Source organism: Ursus americanus, chromosome 16, assembly GCF_024610735.1.
Source record: "Ursus americanus isolate L20-20 chromosome 16, mUrsAme1.1.p, whole genome shotgun sequence".
NCBI lineage: Eukaryota > Metazoa > Chordata > Mammalia > Carnivora > Ursidae > Ursus > Ursus americanus.
Genome location: NC_142142.1, coordinates 49,873,478 through 49,888,498, shown reverse-complemented (window position 1 = coordinate 49,888,498; position 15,021 = coordinate 49,873,478). Strand labels below are relative to the sequence as shown.

At 41.0% G+C, this 15,021-nt stretch overlaps 1 protein-coding gene across 7 annotated transcripts in view; it reads left to right on the top strand.

Moving 5' to 3' along the window:
* Positions 1-15,021, top strand: part of KMT2A (lysine methyltransferase 2A) — a 79,760-nt gene that overhangs the window by 38,631 nt on the left and 26,108 nt on the right. For 5 of the 7 annotated variants that reach the window (XM_045797905.2, XM_045797900.2, XM_045797903.2 and 2 more), the window contains 15 exons: positions 367-480; positions 4,607-4,753; positions 5,505-5,600; positions 5,841-5,961; positions 7,039-7,161; positions 7,586-7,770; positions 8,663-8,836; positions 9,745-9,855; positions 10,161-10,234; positions 10,865-11,058; positions 11,390-11,496; positions 12,371-12,508; positions 13,491-13,649; positions 13,897-14,014; positions 14,137-14,215. In XM_045797905.2, the coding sequence (XP_045653861.2) occupies positions 367-480; positions 4,607-4,753; positions 5,505-5,600; positions 5,841-5,961; positions 7,039-7,161; positions 7,586-7,770; positions 8,663-8,836; positions 9,745-9,855; positions 10,161-10,234; positions 10,865-11,058; positions 11,390-11,496; positions 12,371-12,508; positions 13,491-13,649; positions 13,897-14,014; positions 14,137-14,215 (1,940 nt within the window). The remainder of the gene's footprint in view (positions 1-366; positions 481-4,606; positions 4,754-5,504; positions 5,601-5,840; positions 5,962-7,038; positions 7,162-7,585; positions 7,771-8,662; positions 8,837-9,744; positions 9,856-10,160; positions 10,235-10,864; positions 11,059-11,389; positions 11,497-12,370; positions 12,509-13,490; positions 13,650-13,896; positions 14,015-14,136; positions 14,216-15,021) is intronic. The other 2 variants (XM_045797904.2, XM_045797902.2) reach the window with 1 other exon arrangement.

The window sequence follows — 15,021 nt, the reverse complement described above, 5'->3', positions numbered from 1 at the left end:
CAAACACGGGCATCAGCCTAAGCGAGACAGTGCATGCGGATGAGAACAGCGTCTGAGGAAGTAAATCTTGCGCGTGGGAATTCTCCAACCATGATGCGTGCTTGAATCAGCAAAACTCTAAGGAAAAGTCGCTCCTGGGATATCTTTGCGTTCTTATTAACATGAATTAAACCAGTAGGTGAGCATTTTAACAGTTTGTGTCTGAGATGAAAATTTTTTAAAGCAGCCATTATTTTTGAACCCACTGAAACGAAGTCTTCGTGCCGCTCTGCTGTCACTCTGATTGTATGCTTGCCGGCCTTGCTCTCAATCCAAAGCTTGTGTCACTGGAACACTTTCATAAATGATCCGTCTCTCTCTCTACAGGAGGACTGTGAAGCAGAAAATGTGTGGGAGATGGGAGGCTTAGGAATCTTGACCTCTGTTCCTATAACACCCAGAGTGGTTTGCTTTCTCTGTGCCAGCAGTGGGCACGTAGAGGTAAGAGAAGCTGCTTCTTGGTACCCCAGACAGTTGAATGGTAGATGACTTTGCTGTGATGAAAGAAATAATTTCTTCTCTCTTGCTGGTGCGTAGCAGGTACTATCCCCTCTTTATTTTTTTATTTTTATTTTTTTAAAGATTTTATTTATTTATTTGACAGAGACAGCCAGCGAGAGAGGGAACACAAGCAGAGGGAGTGGGAGAGGAAGAAGCAGGCTCCTAGCGGTGGAGCCTGATGTGGGGCTTGATCCCAGAACGCTGGGATCGTACCCTGAGCCGAAGGCAGATGCTTAATGATTGCGCCACCCAGGCGCCCCAATTATTTATTTATTTTTTTTGAAGTAATCTCTATGTCCAGTGTGGGGCTTGAACTCACAACCCAGAGAGCAACAGGAGTTGCAGTCTCCACCAACTGAGCCAGCCAGGCACCCCTACTGTCCTCACTTTAAACCAGCTAATGAAATGCTTTAGAAGTTTTTTTTAGAGATTTCAGGAAGGAATCTGCTTCTTAGTAGAGGAGCAGAATTATTGGGTGTGAAAGGTTTAATGATCTCTTCTCTTAAATGCACTCTTTTTATTAGAGTTCTGATAGTTCTGCTAACTGTCCAAACATGGCAAAAATGATGTAGTGTACTTCTGGACAAAGAGATGGCTATCTTACATTGACTGTCAGAATCCCCTTGTCTGTAAAGAGCTCTTAGCAATTAATAAGAAAAAGGAACAACACCCAGTAAAAAAATGGGCTACGGACAGGAATATGTAATTCATAAAATGAGAAATAAAAACATGGTGGGCGGGGATCATTAAGACTTCTGATGACCTTAAAGCATGATTATAAAGATCATGTGGGAAGGGGTGCCTGGCTGTCGCAGTCGGTGGAACATGCGACTCTTGGTTTCAGAGACTGTGAGTTCGAGCCCCTCGTTGGCCATAAAGATTGCTTAAAAAAAACAAAATCTTTAGGGGCGCCTGGGTAGCTCAGTCGGTTAAGCGTCTGACTCTTGATTTTGGCTCAGGTCATGATCTCAGGGTTGTGAGATCGAGCTCCCATCAGCTCCAAGTCTGCTGGAGATTCTCTCTCTCCCTCTCCTGCTCCCCCCTTCTCCATAAATAAATTAATAAAATCTTAAAAATAAATAAACTCTTTTAAAAAAATCATGTGGGGGGAAAAAGATGCTGTGGAAATAGGACTTCCTGTTGGTGGAATCTAAGTTAGTTGCGATCTTTCTTTCTGAGGAGATTGTTCAGAAATATATATTTATCTTTAAAATGAGCATACTGTCTAACCCAGCAACGACACTCCCGGCATTTATCCTAAGGATATAATCGGAGAAATCAACAAATAGGTATATTCGTAGGTATGTGTGTATGTATGTGTATATACAATACATATATATGTAATAAACCCTTCTTTCTCTATATGTAAAATAAATAGAAGGGTTTATTTCAGTACTGTTTATGATAATGAAAAACAGGAAACAACCAGAAGTTTGTCAATAAGAGGCGGGAGTCTTTAATCATAGGACATGCATATAAGGGCAAATAGGAAGTCCTAGATAATAATATAGATTGATATTGACACGGGAAGGTGTCCATGACACGTCACTGAGTTAGAAGAGCAGGTTACAAGGGACACCTGGGTGGCCCAGTTGATTAAGCAGCTTCCTTCGGCTCAGGTCATGATCCTGGGGTCCTGGGATTGAGTCCCACATCGGGCTCCTCGCTCAGTGGGGAGCCTGCTTCTCCCTCTGCCTACTGTTTCCCCTGCTTGTGCTCTCTCTCTCTCTGACAAATAAATAAATAAAATCTTTAAAAAAGAAAAAAAAAAAGCATGTTACAAAGTAGTATGTAAAGCGTGATCCCATTTTGGTTTGGACATTGTTTTTTTGTTTTTTTGTTTTTTAAAGATTTTATTTATTTATTTGACAGAGATAGACAGCCAGCGAGAGAGGGAACACAAGCAGGGGGAGTGGGAGAGGAAGAAGCAGGCTCATAGCAGAGAAGCCTGATGTGGGGCTCGATCCCATAACACCGGGATCACGCCCTGAGCCGAAGGCAGACGCTTAACCGCTGTGCCACCCAGGCGCCCCTGGTTTGGACATTGTTTTAAAAACATATGTGCCAAAAGAATTGTGGAAAGATTTACACCAAAATCTTAAAAAGTGTGATTGGATTATGGGTACCTTGCTTTCTCTTTATTTTTCTTTATCCTTTTGAGTCTTTTGCAGTGAGTATTTGCCACCTTTACAATAAGAAAGAAATAAAAGCACAATTTTATTTATGTTATTTTTTTAAGATTTAATTTCTTCATTTGACAGAGAGAGAGCACAAGCAGGGGGAGCGGCAGAGGGAGAGGGAGAAGACGACTCAGGGAGCCTGAGGCAGGGCTCTATCCCAGGACTCTGGGATCATGACGTGAGCTGAAGGCAGACACTTAACCGACTGAACCACTCAGGCGCCCCAAAAGCACGATTTTAAATAGGAAGCAGTAGTGTGTCATTCATACAATTCTCAATTCCAGAATACCTCCTTAGCTTATTATTTTATCACATATGCATTTTAAGGTCATGAAGAAATTCCAAGGCCAGATTATAATGTACATATTGAGCAATCAGGGAGACTCACTCACCAGCTAAGAGATTCAGTCCTGCCCACTTGCTATGTTAAATTTTACAGTAGCAAAATTATAAATTATTGTCTGGTATTCATTCATTAAGCAAATATTTTAGTGCCCATTATGAATAATCATATTGTTCTAAGTGGCGGGGCTGCTTTAGATATACTGAGACTAAGAATATTCAGTTTGTAAGTGTCAGGGGTCTACCGCATCTCTTCTGCACATAAGCTTAATGCTTTACATGCACACATGCTCCCCGCAGGAATAACTTACAGCACCAGTCCTGCAACTTCTGTGATAAAAATGTTTTTTTTTCCCCCAAGTATAATTGCTTTGATTTAAATTATGTAGTTGTGCACAGCAATTCCGCAGGATTCCTAAAAACTGAACTAGAGAATGAATAGCTCACTGTCTGCATTATACTCCTAAAGCATAACTAGTGTTTGATGAATTCTGACATTCAAGGTTTGGATTTTTTAGAAGAGTTACTTATTTATTTTATAGAGAGAGCAGGCAGTGGGGAGGGGCAGAGAGAGAGGGAGAGAATCTCAAGCAGACTCCCCATGGAGTGCAGAGCCTGATGCAGGCCTCAGTCCCATGACCACGAGATCACAACCTGAGCCAAAACCAAGAGTCGGATGCCATCTTCGCCATCTACAGACCCCCAGACATTCGAATTTTTAAAAACTTTTTATGTTGACATTATTTCGGATTTGCAGAAAAGTTATGAGAGAAGTACAAAGAATTCCCATATACCCTTCACCCAGATTTCCCAAATGTTCATATTTTTATTTGCTTTATCCTTTACTCGTGTGTCTGTATTTTACAAAGTGAGAAATATACATTTTATATATAACACATTTTTTTCCTAAAAATCTGGAAGTTGCAGACATGTCCTTTTACGTCTAAATATTTTAGTGTGTATTTCCTAAAACCAAGGACATTCTTTCCTATAATCACGGTATAGTTGTCAAAGTCTGGAAATTAACAGTGGTATATTAGTGTTATCTAACTGATAAGCCTTATTTAGGTTTGACCAGTTGTCCCAGTAATTCTGCTATGGCCAAAGAAAAGTCTGGGTCATCCTCATTCAAATTTTTAAAAACTCCGTACATGAAAATAACATTTCTACATTTAGAGATAGAAAGGACAAACCAGAGCTTACAACTGTCTTAATTGTAGGAAGCCTTTAAAACTCTCCCTTTCCCCCTTCCCATAGCTCTTGGTTGTACCTTGCTTTCGACACTTAGCGCATTGTGGTAAATCTGGGATTATATTTATTTTGTTACTTTTAATTTCTACCATTATTACTTTAGGCCCCTGCATCTCCTGCAGTGCCTAATCTTGTGCTTTTTTTCGTCATTGCTAAATGATTATGTATTACATTAAAAAATACACACACACACACACTCTCTCCATTGGACTCCTAAAGCCTGAAGTCTGTAAATAGCATTTGGTTGATGTCTCTACATGTTATTTGACAACTGTGTTCCTGTCTTACCCTAGTTTGTGTACTGCCAAGTCTGTTGTGAGCCCTTCCACAAGTTCTGTTTAGAAGAGAACGAGCGCCCCCTGGAGGACCAGCTGGAGAACTGGTGTTGTCGCCGCTGCAAGTTCTGTCATGTTTGTGGAAGGCAGCATCAGGCTACCAAGGTATAAAACTAAGTAACAGAACTGGTTTAGAGTATTACTCACTGTCTCCGCTTCTGCCTTTTGGTTTAGGTTTCTGCGCCTGTATTATTTCTCTGTTGGCATAGTCTGTTGTGACTATTTAATTGGGTATAATTCATTGCCTATTTTTATGGTTTAATTTGGGGAATATAGAAGAAAACATGGCATTCAATAAAATCCCCCCAATAATTCAAATCTATCTGATAAGAATATTCATCACTGAGTGCCTTTGGCAGGACATAAATCCCAATGCTTTCTTTGAGAGTAAAAAAGTTCATGAGAAAATTTAAGCTGTTCTAGTGATGTGCTGTACTTACTTGAGGGTAAATATGAAATGGGTACTAAATAAGAGGTACTTCAAGTGAGTTGATGTGATGCCCCTCTTTTTTCTTTTCTTTTTTTTTTTGATGTGATACCCACCAGACGTCTTGCTTTTATATTTTCTTTTCCTTCCTTCCTTCCTTCCTTCCTTCCTTCCTTCCTTCCTTCCTTATTTTTTATTAACGTATAGCTGACATACAATATGCTGTTTCAGGTGTACAACTCAGTGACCTTAGCACTTGTGTGCGTGACTCAGTGCTCAGCACGAGAAGCGCGGTCCCCACCTGCCATCCTACATTATTGCAGTCTCATGGACTGTAATCCCTCTGCCGTACTTTTCGTCTCTGTGACTTATTTATTTCATAATTGGCAGCATGTACGTCTTCATCCCCTGCCTTTGTGTTCCCTGCAGCAGCTGCTAGAGTGTAATAAGTGCCGAAACAGCTATCACCCTGAGTGCCTGGGACCAAACTACCCCACCAAGCCCACCAAGAAGAAGAAAGTTTGGGTGAGTACCCATATGACGCCGTTGCAGAGAGAACGGTCGTGGAGCTCTTGGGCTCGCACAGCCTGGAACAGGGATCCCCTTGATTGAGGATGTCCCTGTAACTATTTTGTGGTCTCATTACCAGGAAAAGCCATCCCAGGAAAGAGGTCAGCTTGAGAAACGGATTGCATCTGAGGTCTTTTGAAATGAGACAAGATATTATAAATAAGAAACTCCTGCTGAATTTCTTTTCTTTTCCAGATCTGCACCAAGTGTGTTCGCTGCAAGAGCTGTGGATCCACCACTCCAGGCAAAGGGTGGGATGCACAGTGGTCTCACGACTTCTCACTGTGCCATGACTGTGCCAAACTCTTTGCTAAAGGTACTTCCCGAAGGCCAGTTTCGTCGACTTTTAGAAGTTGGGTTTGGTGTTTTGAGGGTGAACTGGACGCTCCAGGGGAATGAAGTAAAAAGTTTTATACGTCTGGTCAAGGATACCACTTAGATCCATTTACTAAGTTCCTGATCTTGCTCTTTCCTTTACACAGAGTATTGCAGCAACTAGAAATGTTCTGCTAGCTTATATGGGAAGAATTAAGGGGACTTTTTGTAATAACTAACCACAAAGAAATGCTCTTAGCTAGTATTTCCAAAGTGAGGTACATAGACATTTGATTGTTTCAGAAATGATTTTAGGTGGTACTGAGTCAAACGTTGTAATTGTTAAACTAGAAGAAAAATTATACCTGATACACTAAACTCATTTTATTGACTTAGGATAGTAATGACACAAAGTTTACTACTGAATTTATTTAAAGTAATCAAATCAATGTTAAATCTATTAAGTAATGAATAATGGAGGGGGAGTGCTTGGGTGACTCAGTTGGTTGGATAAGCGTCTGCCTTCGGCTCAGGTCATGATCTCAGGGTCCTGGGATTGAGCCCTGCATCGGGCTCCCTGCTCAGTGGAGAGCCTGCTTCTCCCTCTGCCTGTGCCCCTCCCCCTGCTTGTGCTCTCTCGTTCTCTCTGTCAAGTAAATAAAGTCTTTAAAAAAGAAGAAGAAGAATAGAGGGGGTGCGTGGATAAAGCAAATTGATGAAGGCTGTACTTTGTGTTGAATTTTAGGAAGTGCTGCTCTGCGCTCCAACTTACTAAAGCACTAGGAATGAGGAGAAGGTGTACATTAACTGCTTTTTTACTCCCGTATCTTTGCCTCTTTTCTTTGGAATGTGTAGGAGAGAACGTTCTCTCATTCTTTCTGTACTGTGTTCTTTGTAAGCTCTACCTCATGAGTCTTAGTAGAATCTTCTAAGAGGTCAGAAAAATCTGGACACTTTACAGATGTGTGAGCATTGCATAATAGGTCCCCACGGGCATGTGTGAGCAGGTCCAGAAGAGAGTTGGCACATGGAAGTCAGGGCCTGAGAGGCACTACTGAAAAGTGTGCTTTGCTTTCAGGGAACTTCTGCCCTCTCTGTGATAAGTGTTATGACGACGATGACTACGAGAGTAAGATGATGCAGTGTGGGAAGTGTGATCGCTGGGTCCATTCCAAATGTGAGAATCTTTCAGGTACAGAAGGTTGGAGTCTTTTTATTACAGTTTCCTTCTTGCTTGGTACATTTATAGCCCCCAGAGTTACCTGTAAACGTAAAATCATGGCTGTGTTGTTGCTTGAAGTCTTCTGAAATTTCCATTTCCGGTCCCTAGAATAAGCACCTTTGTGTCAGATTGTGCTCATTTATCGTGAACGTATCCCTTTAAAATATTTATTTGCTGTTTTTTTGTGGGTACCTTAACCTGTTGATTCTCAGTAACCAAATCCTGGGCTAGCGTCCGTAGTGTCCCTTCAGAGATCAATGTGTGTTGGGTTCCTAGGGGACATTAGAGTCTTGCTTCTGTCCCCAGGGTACAGCTTGGTATTAAGTTCAGGGGAGTAGTGTCCTCCTCTCCCACTCTGCCGCTCTTTGGAGCACCTCAGCATGGTGGGGTTTTGTTTTTCTAGATGAGATGTATGAGATTCTGTCTAATCTGCCGGAGAGCGTGGCCTACACCTGCGTGAACTGCACTGAGCGGCACCCCGCAGAGTGGCGGCTGGCCCTGGAGAAGGAGCTGCAGAGCTCCCTGAAGCAGGTTCTGACAGCTCTGCTCAACTCTCGGACCACCAGCCACTTGCTTCGCTACCGACAGGTGGGCTCTGAGAGTTTGTGCTCAGGTGGGCTTTACCCAGCGAGGGAATGTTCGTTTGCTCCATTCTTCATTTAGTTTTGAGGAGTTACTTGCTTCGGCTTTCAACCATTAAGAAAATCTTGAGAACCAAGAGTAGGACCTTCTTTGGGGACTTTCTTTGCTGTTATGATAAGAAATGTGGACTTTATACTCTGAGGGCTCTGGGGGGCAGCAGTGAAAGGCTTCACCCAAGAGTAACCCGATCAGAGTTGCTTTTTAGGAAAAAAAAAAAAAAAAAAGATTCTGCCTCGAGACAGAGGAAGGAGTGGAGAGGACGGAGGCTAGAGGCAGGAATGGTGATTAAGAGGCAGTCGGAGTAATCTGGGTGAGAGGGAGCGTGGTGGCCTGAGGTGGCAGTCATGTGGCTGTCACTCTGGGAAATCCCTAGGGCTCAGGGCACAATGTGTAAACCACTACTTTTTGTCCACTGAAGTTGTGAACTGTTCTTCTGTGGAGCTGTCATTGGAAACACAAGGTAAAGTGTTGGAAGAACCACACAGATAACTCTAACTCAGAGCTAGGCTGCTGCTTTAGCTCCTCAGAGCTCCATTTTTTGAATAGGACAATTTGCTATTTCTGTCTCCCTCAGGAGGAACTGGACAGTCTCTGTGTCTTCAGACTCCGTTTGGAAGTTATCAAGCCAAGCTCCTAAGTTCATCTCCTCAAACTATTAGAGAACCAGCTCATTCTAACTTTCTTTTTCTATTTATTTAAGAAATCTCTGATTATTTTTATATTCTTTAGGTTTTATAATATGAATCATTCAGTATCATCTTTATTAATTTTAATAGAATTTGCACAGATGCCTCGTTTTCAGTGTTAAATAAAAGAAACCTATCTTTCCTGGCAACAGGCTGCCAAGCCTCCAGACTTAAATCCCGAGACAGAGGAGAGTATACCTTCCCGCAGCTCCCCAGAAGGACCTGACCCACCAGTGCTTACTGAGGTCAGCAAACAGGAAGATCAGCAGCCCTTAGATCTGGAAGGAGTCAAGAGGAAGATGGACCAAGGGAACTACACATCTGTGGTATGTTTCTGCCTCAAACTACCAACATTTCAAATGCCAGTTTAGCTCCTTTGGGTCTTTGGGGGACGAGGCTGGGAGTAAGCACCAAGAGATGGTTTGTATTATATTTAGAAATGTCGGGTGGATTTAAATACCTAAAAATACATGAGTTCTTTTAGCTCTGTGTTTCAGAAGATGGGAAGGTAGTGTCTCAAAATATTTTTTTAAATTTGGCTATCTTCTGAGTTCTCTGAAAATTATTTTTTTTATTAAAACTGTTTATGGAGGAGCGCCTGGGTGGCTCAGTCGATTAAGTGTCTGCCTTCTGCTTGGGTCATGATCCCAGGGTCCTGGGATCAAGCCCCACGTCGGGTTCCCTGCTCAGCGGGGAGTCTGCTCCTCCCTCTGCTCCCCTGCTGCTGCTCCCTCTCTATCTCAAATAAATAAATACAAATCTTAAAAAAAGCTGTTTATGGAAAAATGCTAATGTGAAGTTACTTGGTTTGCCCCTCTTGAAATCACGTCCAAATAATGTGTCTTTCTCTGTGGGATATTCATTTATAGAGAGATGTCTTCAAGTTACGGTTTTAAGAATGTATGGGAATGATCATCTGTTATCTTGTGGTCCGTATTTGCTATTCAGTTGTTTATTTTAACCTAAATAAAAAATTATGACCCTCTTTGGGTAACTTACCGTGATATAGCCAGTTTATTTGGATTCTTGCCTTATTAGCCTGGCTTCCCTTGACTGCCACAAGTTAATTGTGAACTGATTTCCAGAGGTCTCCGCTAAAGAGAAATTACACTGCATTAAAATAGGGTGTCCATTTTCTGTTGGATCTCTGGGCTGCATGATTTAGGAGGGAAGAGGAAGTGGTTTTGAGAGCATACTGTTTTATGAATAATTAATACTGCGTTTTTGTATACAGTTGGAGTTCAGTGATGATATCGTGAAGATCATTCAAGCAGCCATTAATTCAGATGGAGGGCAGCCAGAGATCAAAAAAGCCAACAGCATGGTCAAGTCCTTCTTTATTCGGGTGAATGATATTAATAGTTCGTGTTTTTAATGCTTATCTATGGGTAATTACTCCATGAACAGAACGGATTTGTTCTCTTCTCCGTTTTGTTTTGCTATGTGTATAAAACATCTCTTGATTTAACTCATTCCTCTGATTCTTTGGGAGGAAGTTGGTGAGGTCACCAGAGTAGATGGATCTTTCTCTTAGTGCCCTGAAATCATCCTCGTATTGACAGAGAAGCTGGTGTGAAGTTGTTTTTTATGTGGTTTCCAAATCAATGTTCACCTGCTTACATTTTGTTTGTTTGTTTGTTTTTCTGTTAGCAAATGGAACGTGTTTTTCCATGGTTCAGTGTCAAAAAGTCTAGGTTTTGGGAGCCAAATAAAGTATCGAGCAAGTAAGTAAATTCAGTATTACTTTTTTTTTTCCACCTCATCAGCTAGAAATCTGAGAGTTCTTATATTTCTAGATTAAGGTTTCTTTAGACTAGGTTTTAAGATTAAAAATTAATCAGTTGAAATGCCTTTACAGAAATGCTGATTTAGAGATAATACTTAATGTTTATTATAGTCTATTGCTGCCCTTTTTTTCTTTATATATTATGTTTTCTGCAACTTGGCTTAACTTGGGGCATATGTATAATACACGTGCTTATACACGTAGCTCAGTATTTGGACTTGTTATAATTGGGTTCTGTGTTACTCAGTTCAGATTGTGGTCTCTATTACTCTTGATTCTCCATATTTAACCTTAAGTTTTTATTCCAGTAAATCCTTTTGATTCTTTGGGAAAGTTATCACTTGCTTCTGGAAGTTTAACCAAGAGTCGTATGTCGAGAATATGTATATTTTTAAATAATAAAGTCCTATATATTTAGGCAGTTTTCAGATTCTGTGGCTTGTCCTTATATTTTGTGAATGGCTCATGCATGGGGCCGTGACCTGATGATATCAATAATTTGATGATTTTGTATAGTTCCAGGAATATTAGGACTTCAATAAATGCTTGTTGAATCAATTATTTTCAGCAGTGGGATGTTACCAAACGCAGTGCTTCCACCTTCACTTGACCATAATTATGCTCAGTGGCAGGAGCGAGAGGAAAACAGCCACACTGAGCAGCCTCCTCTAATGAAGAAAATCATTCCAGCTCCCAAAGCTAAAGGGCCTGGAGAACCAGACTCTCCAACCCCTCTCCATCCTCCTACGCCACCAATTTTGAGTAAGGCACCTAATGAGTCATTATCCATTTCTCTCTAGATGCAAATGATTAACTTCGTGAACCTAAATTTAATATACTTGCATATTGGAAGGAAATTTTCAGGTCATCCTTTAATGTAATAAAATCATTATTTTGGCTTAGCTTGGCCTGGTAACAAGAAACCGATATAAATACTCTAACAGATGGCGAGATGGCATAACTTTGAACACTTTCAAAAAGTGTTCATTTTATAAGTCACAGGCTATTTAAGCCGAATTGGTTTTTTTTTTTTTCTTCCTGGAAATCAGACCTAGTATTGCCACTTTTAACTGGATGTCTTTTGGGTCCCAAGGTACTGACAGGAGTCGAGAAGATAGTCCAGAACTGAACCCACCCCCAGGCGTAGAAGATAACAGACAGTGTGCATTGTGTTTGACGTATGGTGACGACAGCGCTAACGTAAGTACTTCGGCGGATGAGCAGACGCTCGTGTGAACTGTCGGTCCTTTGTGTCTAAATGCAATGACTGGGTGCCACCTAGCTTATGGCACTTGGGGGTTTCTTTCTATAACTGATTTAGTTGATTTAAAAGATGATTTGCCTTGGGGCACCTGGGTGGCTCAGTCGGTTAAGCCACCCAGACTCTTGATCTCAGCTCAGGTCTTGATCTCTGGGTGGTGAGTTCAAGCCTCACACTGGGCTCCATACGGCTTAAAAAAAAAAAAAAAGATGATTTGCCTTAAATTAACCTGTTGATGTCTAGTGATTTCTACAGGAAATTTCTCAAAAAGATTTTAGGGAAGTCAATAAAATATATAAGTTGTATATTAAAGGCTTGTGTTTAATATAGGAGGGCAGAATGGTTCTGGCAGGCTGCCTGAATTCATTTCTGTGCTCCGCTGCCTACTTGTTGACCTTGGCAAGGAGCTTAACCTCTCTGACTCTCAGTTTCATCTCTAAAATGAGGATACTTAACCTCAGAATGATTATGAGGATTAGAGGAAATAATGTTTATAAAGCTTGATTTAGTGCTTGGCACATAGTAAGGTTACAATAAAAAAGGTTTTTTAATGCAAGCTGAGAGGACTGGCTTTGAAATATGGTTTTAAAGAAATCAGTGCACACTTTAATAAACTATTTTCCGTCTATGGATTCTAGAAAGGTGAGACGTGGAAACAGAAAAACATTGAGAAATGAATTTTGATTTTTGTGTGCATCCCCCAGTTAAAGAATTATTATTGATGTTATCTTGTCTGAGGTAAAGCTAATGCCAAGGAAAACCTGCTTTGACATTATATTCTTTAAAGATAAAAGAAATCTCTTGATTTCATAGGATGCTGGCCGTTTGCTTTACATTGGCCAAAATGAGTGGACACATGTAAATTGCGCTTTGTGGTCAGCAGAAGTGTTTGAAGACGATGATGGATCACTAAAGAATGTGCACATGGCTGTGATCAGGGGCAAGCAGCTGGTAAGACCTTGTGTAAATGTTACGGAAAAGATTTCCCCTCAGGTTCCAGATGTTCTCTCGGTGGCTTCATGCTACTTCATTGAAGTTTCCACGGCGCCTTCAGAACGGTTAGCCAGCAACAAACACTGGTGTGTCCTGTAGGCAGATTGCTGCTCGGACCCCTGGGGAAAGCAAAGGAAATAGAAGACAACGTATTATCTAGTTTGGGAGATAATTTGAATGTGCAAGAAAGGTGTTAATTTATTAAGCGATTTAGACAAAATGATCTCAGAGGTCTCAGTTGAATCACCACTCTATGTATGGTTCCATAGGAAAAACCCACATAAATACATGAAGAGGGGCTGTGGAAATGATCAGTAGAAGCTGAGAGTAGTCAGAAAAGGCCATGAAGGAGTAACATTTTAAAAGCTATATTTTGAAGAAGGGGAGAAGATGAAGAATTATCAGAAAGAAAGAGAAACAAACAAACAGCCCATGTAAATTCTGTGGAGAGCACAAACAAAAAGTCTTTTGTGGAGAGAGGAGCGTGGTGACATGCAGGCTAGTTGAAGGAAATCTTTGAATCGTGTGATAAATTTAAGTCTAGTAATTAGAGAACCCTTCTGTTTCTGACTGGTATAATCTTTCTAGAACTGAGTTCTTTTGGATATACTAGCTTTCTAGTAAGATGTTTTTAGTCTTTGAAGTTTCAATCTTCGATAAATTAACCGTGCATCCTAGAAACAAAACTATGTTTTGGTTTAAGTTCTAAATCAAAGTGTAATATTTAAGTTTAATAGTTACAGGGCCCCAGGGACGATGGGAGAGAGAGGATCTGTAGAGGGGGCTTTAGGGTTCCTCTCAGTTCTCTGTAATTTGGCTGATTACCATTAAAAAAAATGACTTGCAGAAAACCCGGAATGGTAATTCTATAGAGGAGAAAGAAAATGGCTTAAAACATCTGAAAGTCTGACTTAGGCCTCTATTCTCTCTGGGTGGTTAGAGATGTGAGTTCTGCCAAAAGCCAGGAGCCACTGTGGGTTGCTGCCTAACATCCTGCACCAGCAACTATCACTTCATGTGTTCTCGCGCCAAGAACTGTGTCTTTCTGGATGATAAGAAAGTGTATTGCCAACGACATCGGGATCTGATCAAAGGCGAGGTGAGAGCTTCCGTTGCTTTTCCAAGTCTATAGGAGTTCGGGGAAAAGAGGCTGAAAACAAGGTGGTAAGCTTTGTTTTACCTTCTACTGTGTGTTCCTAGAATCACCTTCTTAGAAACACAGCAGTCCTCCTGTGAAACAGCAGGGTGATTTTGAGATATCCTCCGTACTTGCCCTCCAAGAGAGTCAGTATCACACGTATAATGTGTGAAGGGATAGCCTGTTAACAGCTGGGTTTTCGTTTCAGGTGGTTCCTGAGAATGGATTTGAAGTTTTCAGAAGAGTGTTTGTGGACTTTGAAGGAATCAGCTTGAGAAGAAAGTTTCTCAATGGCTTGGAACCAGAAAATATCCACATGATGATTGGTATGGCATGGGCCTCTGTTGTGGGGGAAGGCTCGATGTATCACTGGGGGACTTCCTGGTCTTTGGGTGTAAAGTGAGCCTTCTCATTACCTCCTCTAATCAGTTTTTCTTTCCTCGGTCAGGCTCCATGACAATTGACTGCTTAGGAATTCTGAATGATCTCTCTGACTGTGAAGATAAGCTTTTTCCTATTGGATATCAGTAAGTAGCACGGCAGAGCCAAGACACCAGCCCCCACAGCTTGAGCACCCCGAACAATGAGCAGTCGTTGAATGGAGAGCCATACTTGTTAGCTACTTTTAATCGCTACCAAAAATTAACTACTTTTTTTGCTACTTTTTATAGATTGGGACTAAAGTATCCTTTTATGTCCACTAAATCCAGTTATAAAAGGGAAGTATTATTGGCATACTTTCAGAATCCTTTCCAAATAAAACCTAAATTTAAAAAAACAACAACAACACAAGGTCAGTCTCTTAAGATTCCTGTGAGTTCCATCTGTCTGGATTTGAAAGTCCAGATTGTCGCAGTGGATCAAACACCTCATGCCTCTGTCCTCAATCTAAAAATATAACCCCCACAATAATAATCATATTGTCCAGTGAACACTTATCATCTTTCCTATGTGAAGCAAATGGCTTAAACTTTTAGCAGGCTGACAGTATAAATTTAAAACTCCCTTTCTGTCTCTCCCATTTTGGAGTTTCATTTTGCTATCTATACTCCCAATTTTTTCTGCATTCCAAATCTGGCAACACGGTCTGTACATTTAGCTGGCAGCTCTTTGTGTAAACCAGGCTCCATCAGCATCCAGCAGATTTGAAGCCGTTACACTTCCCTTGTCTTGTGGGGTTTCTCTCCCAAAGGGGACACTTCAGGTTTGCTCTTTCCTCTTTGCGTACAGCAGGCAGGAGTCCCTTCCTGAAGGCCAATAACTCTTTCTTACAGTAGATGTTAGTATTTTCCTTCCTATGCATTTTAGGATATTTTACTATTTTTGTCTCCTG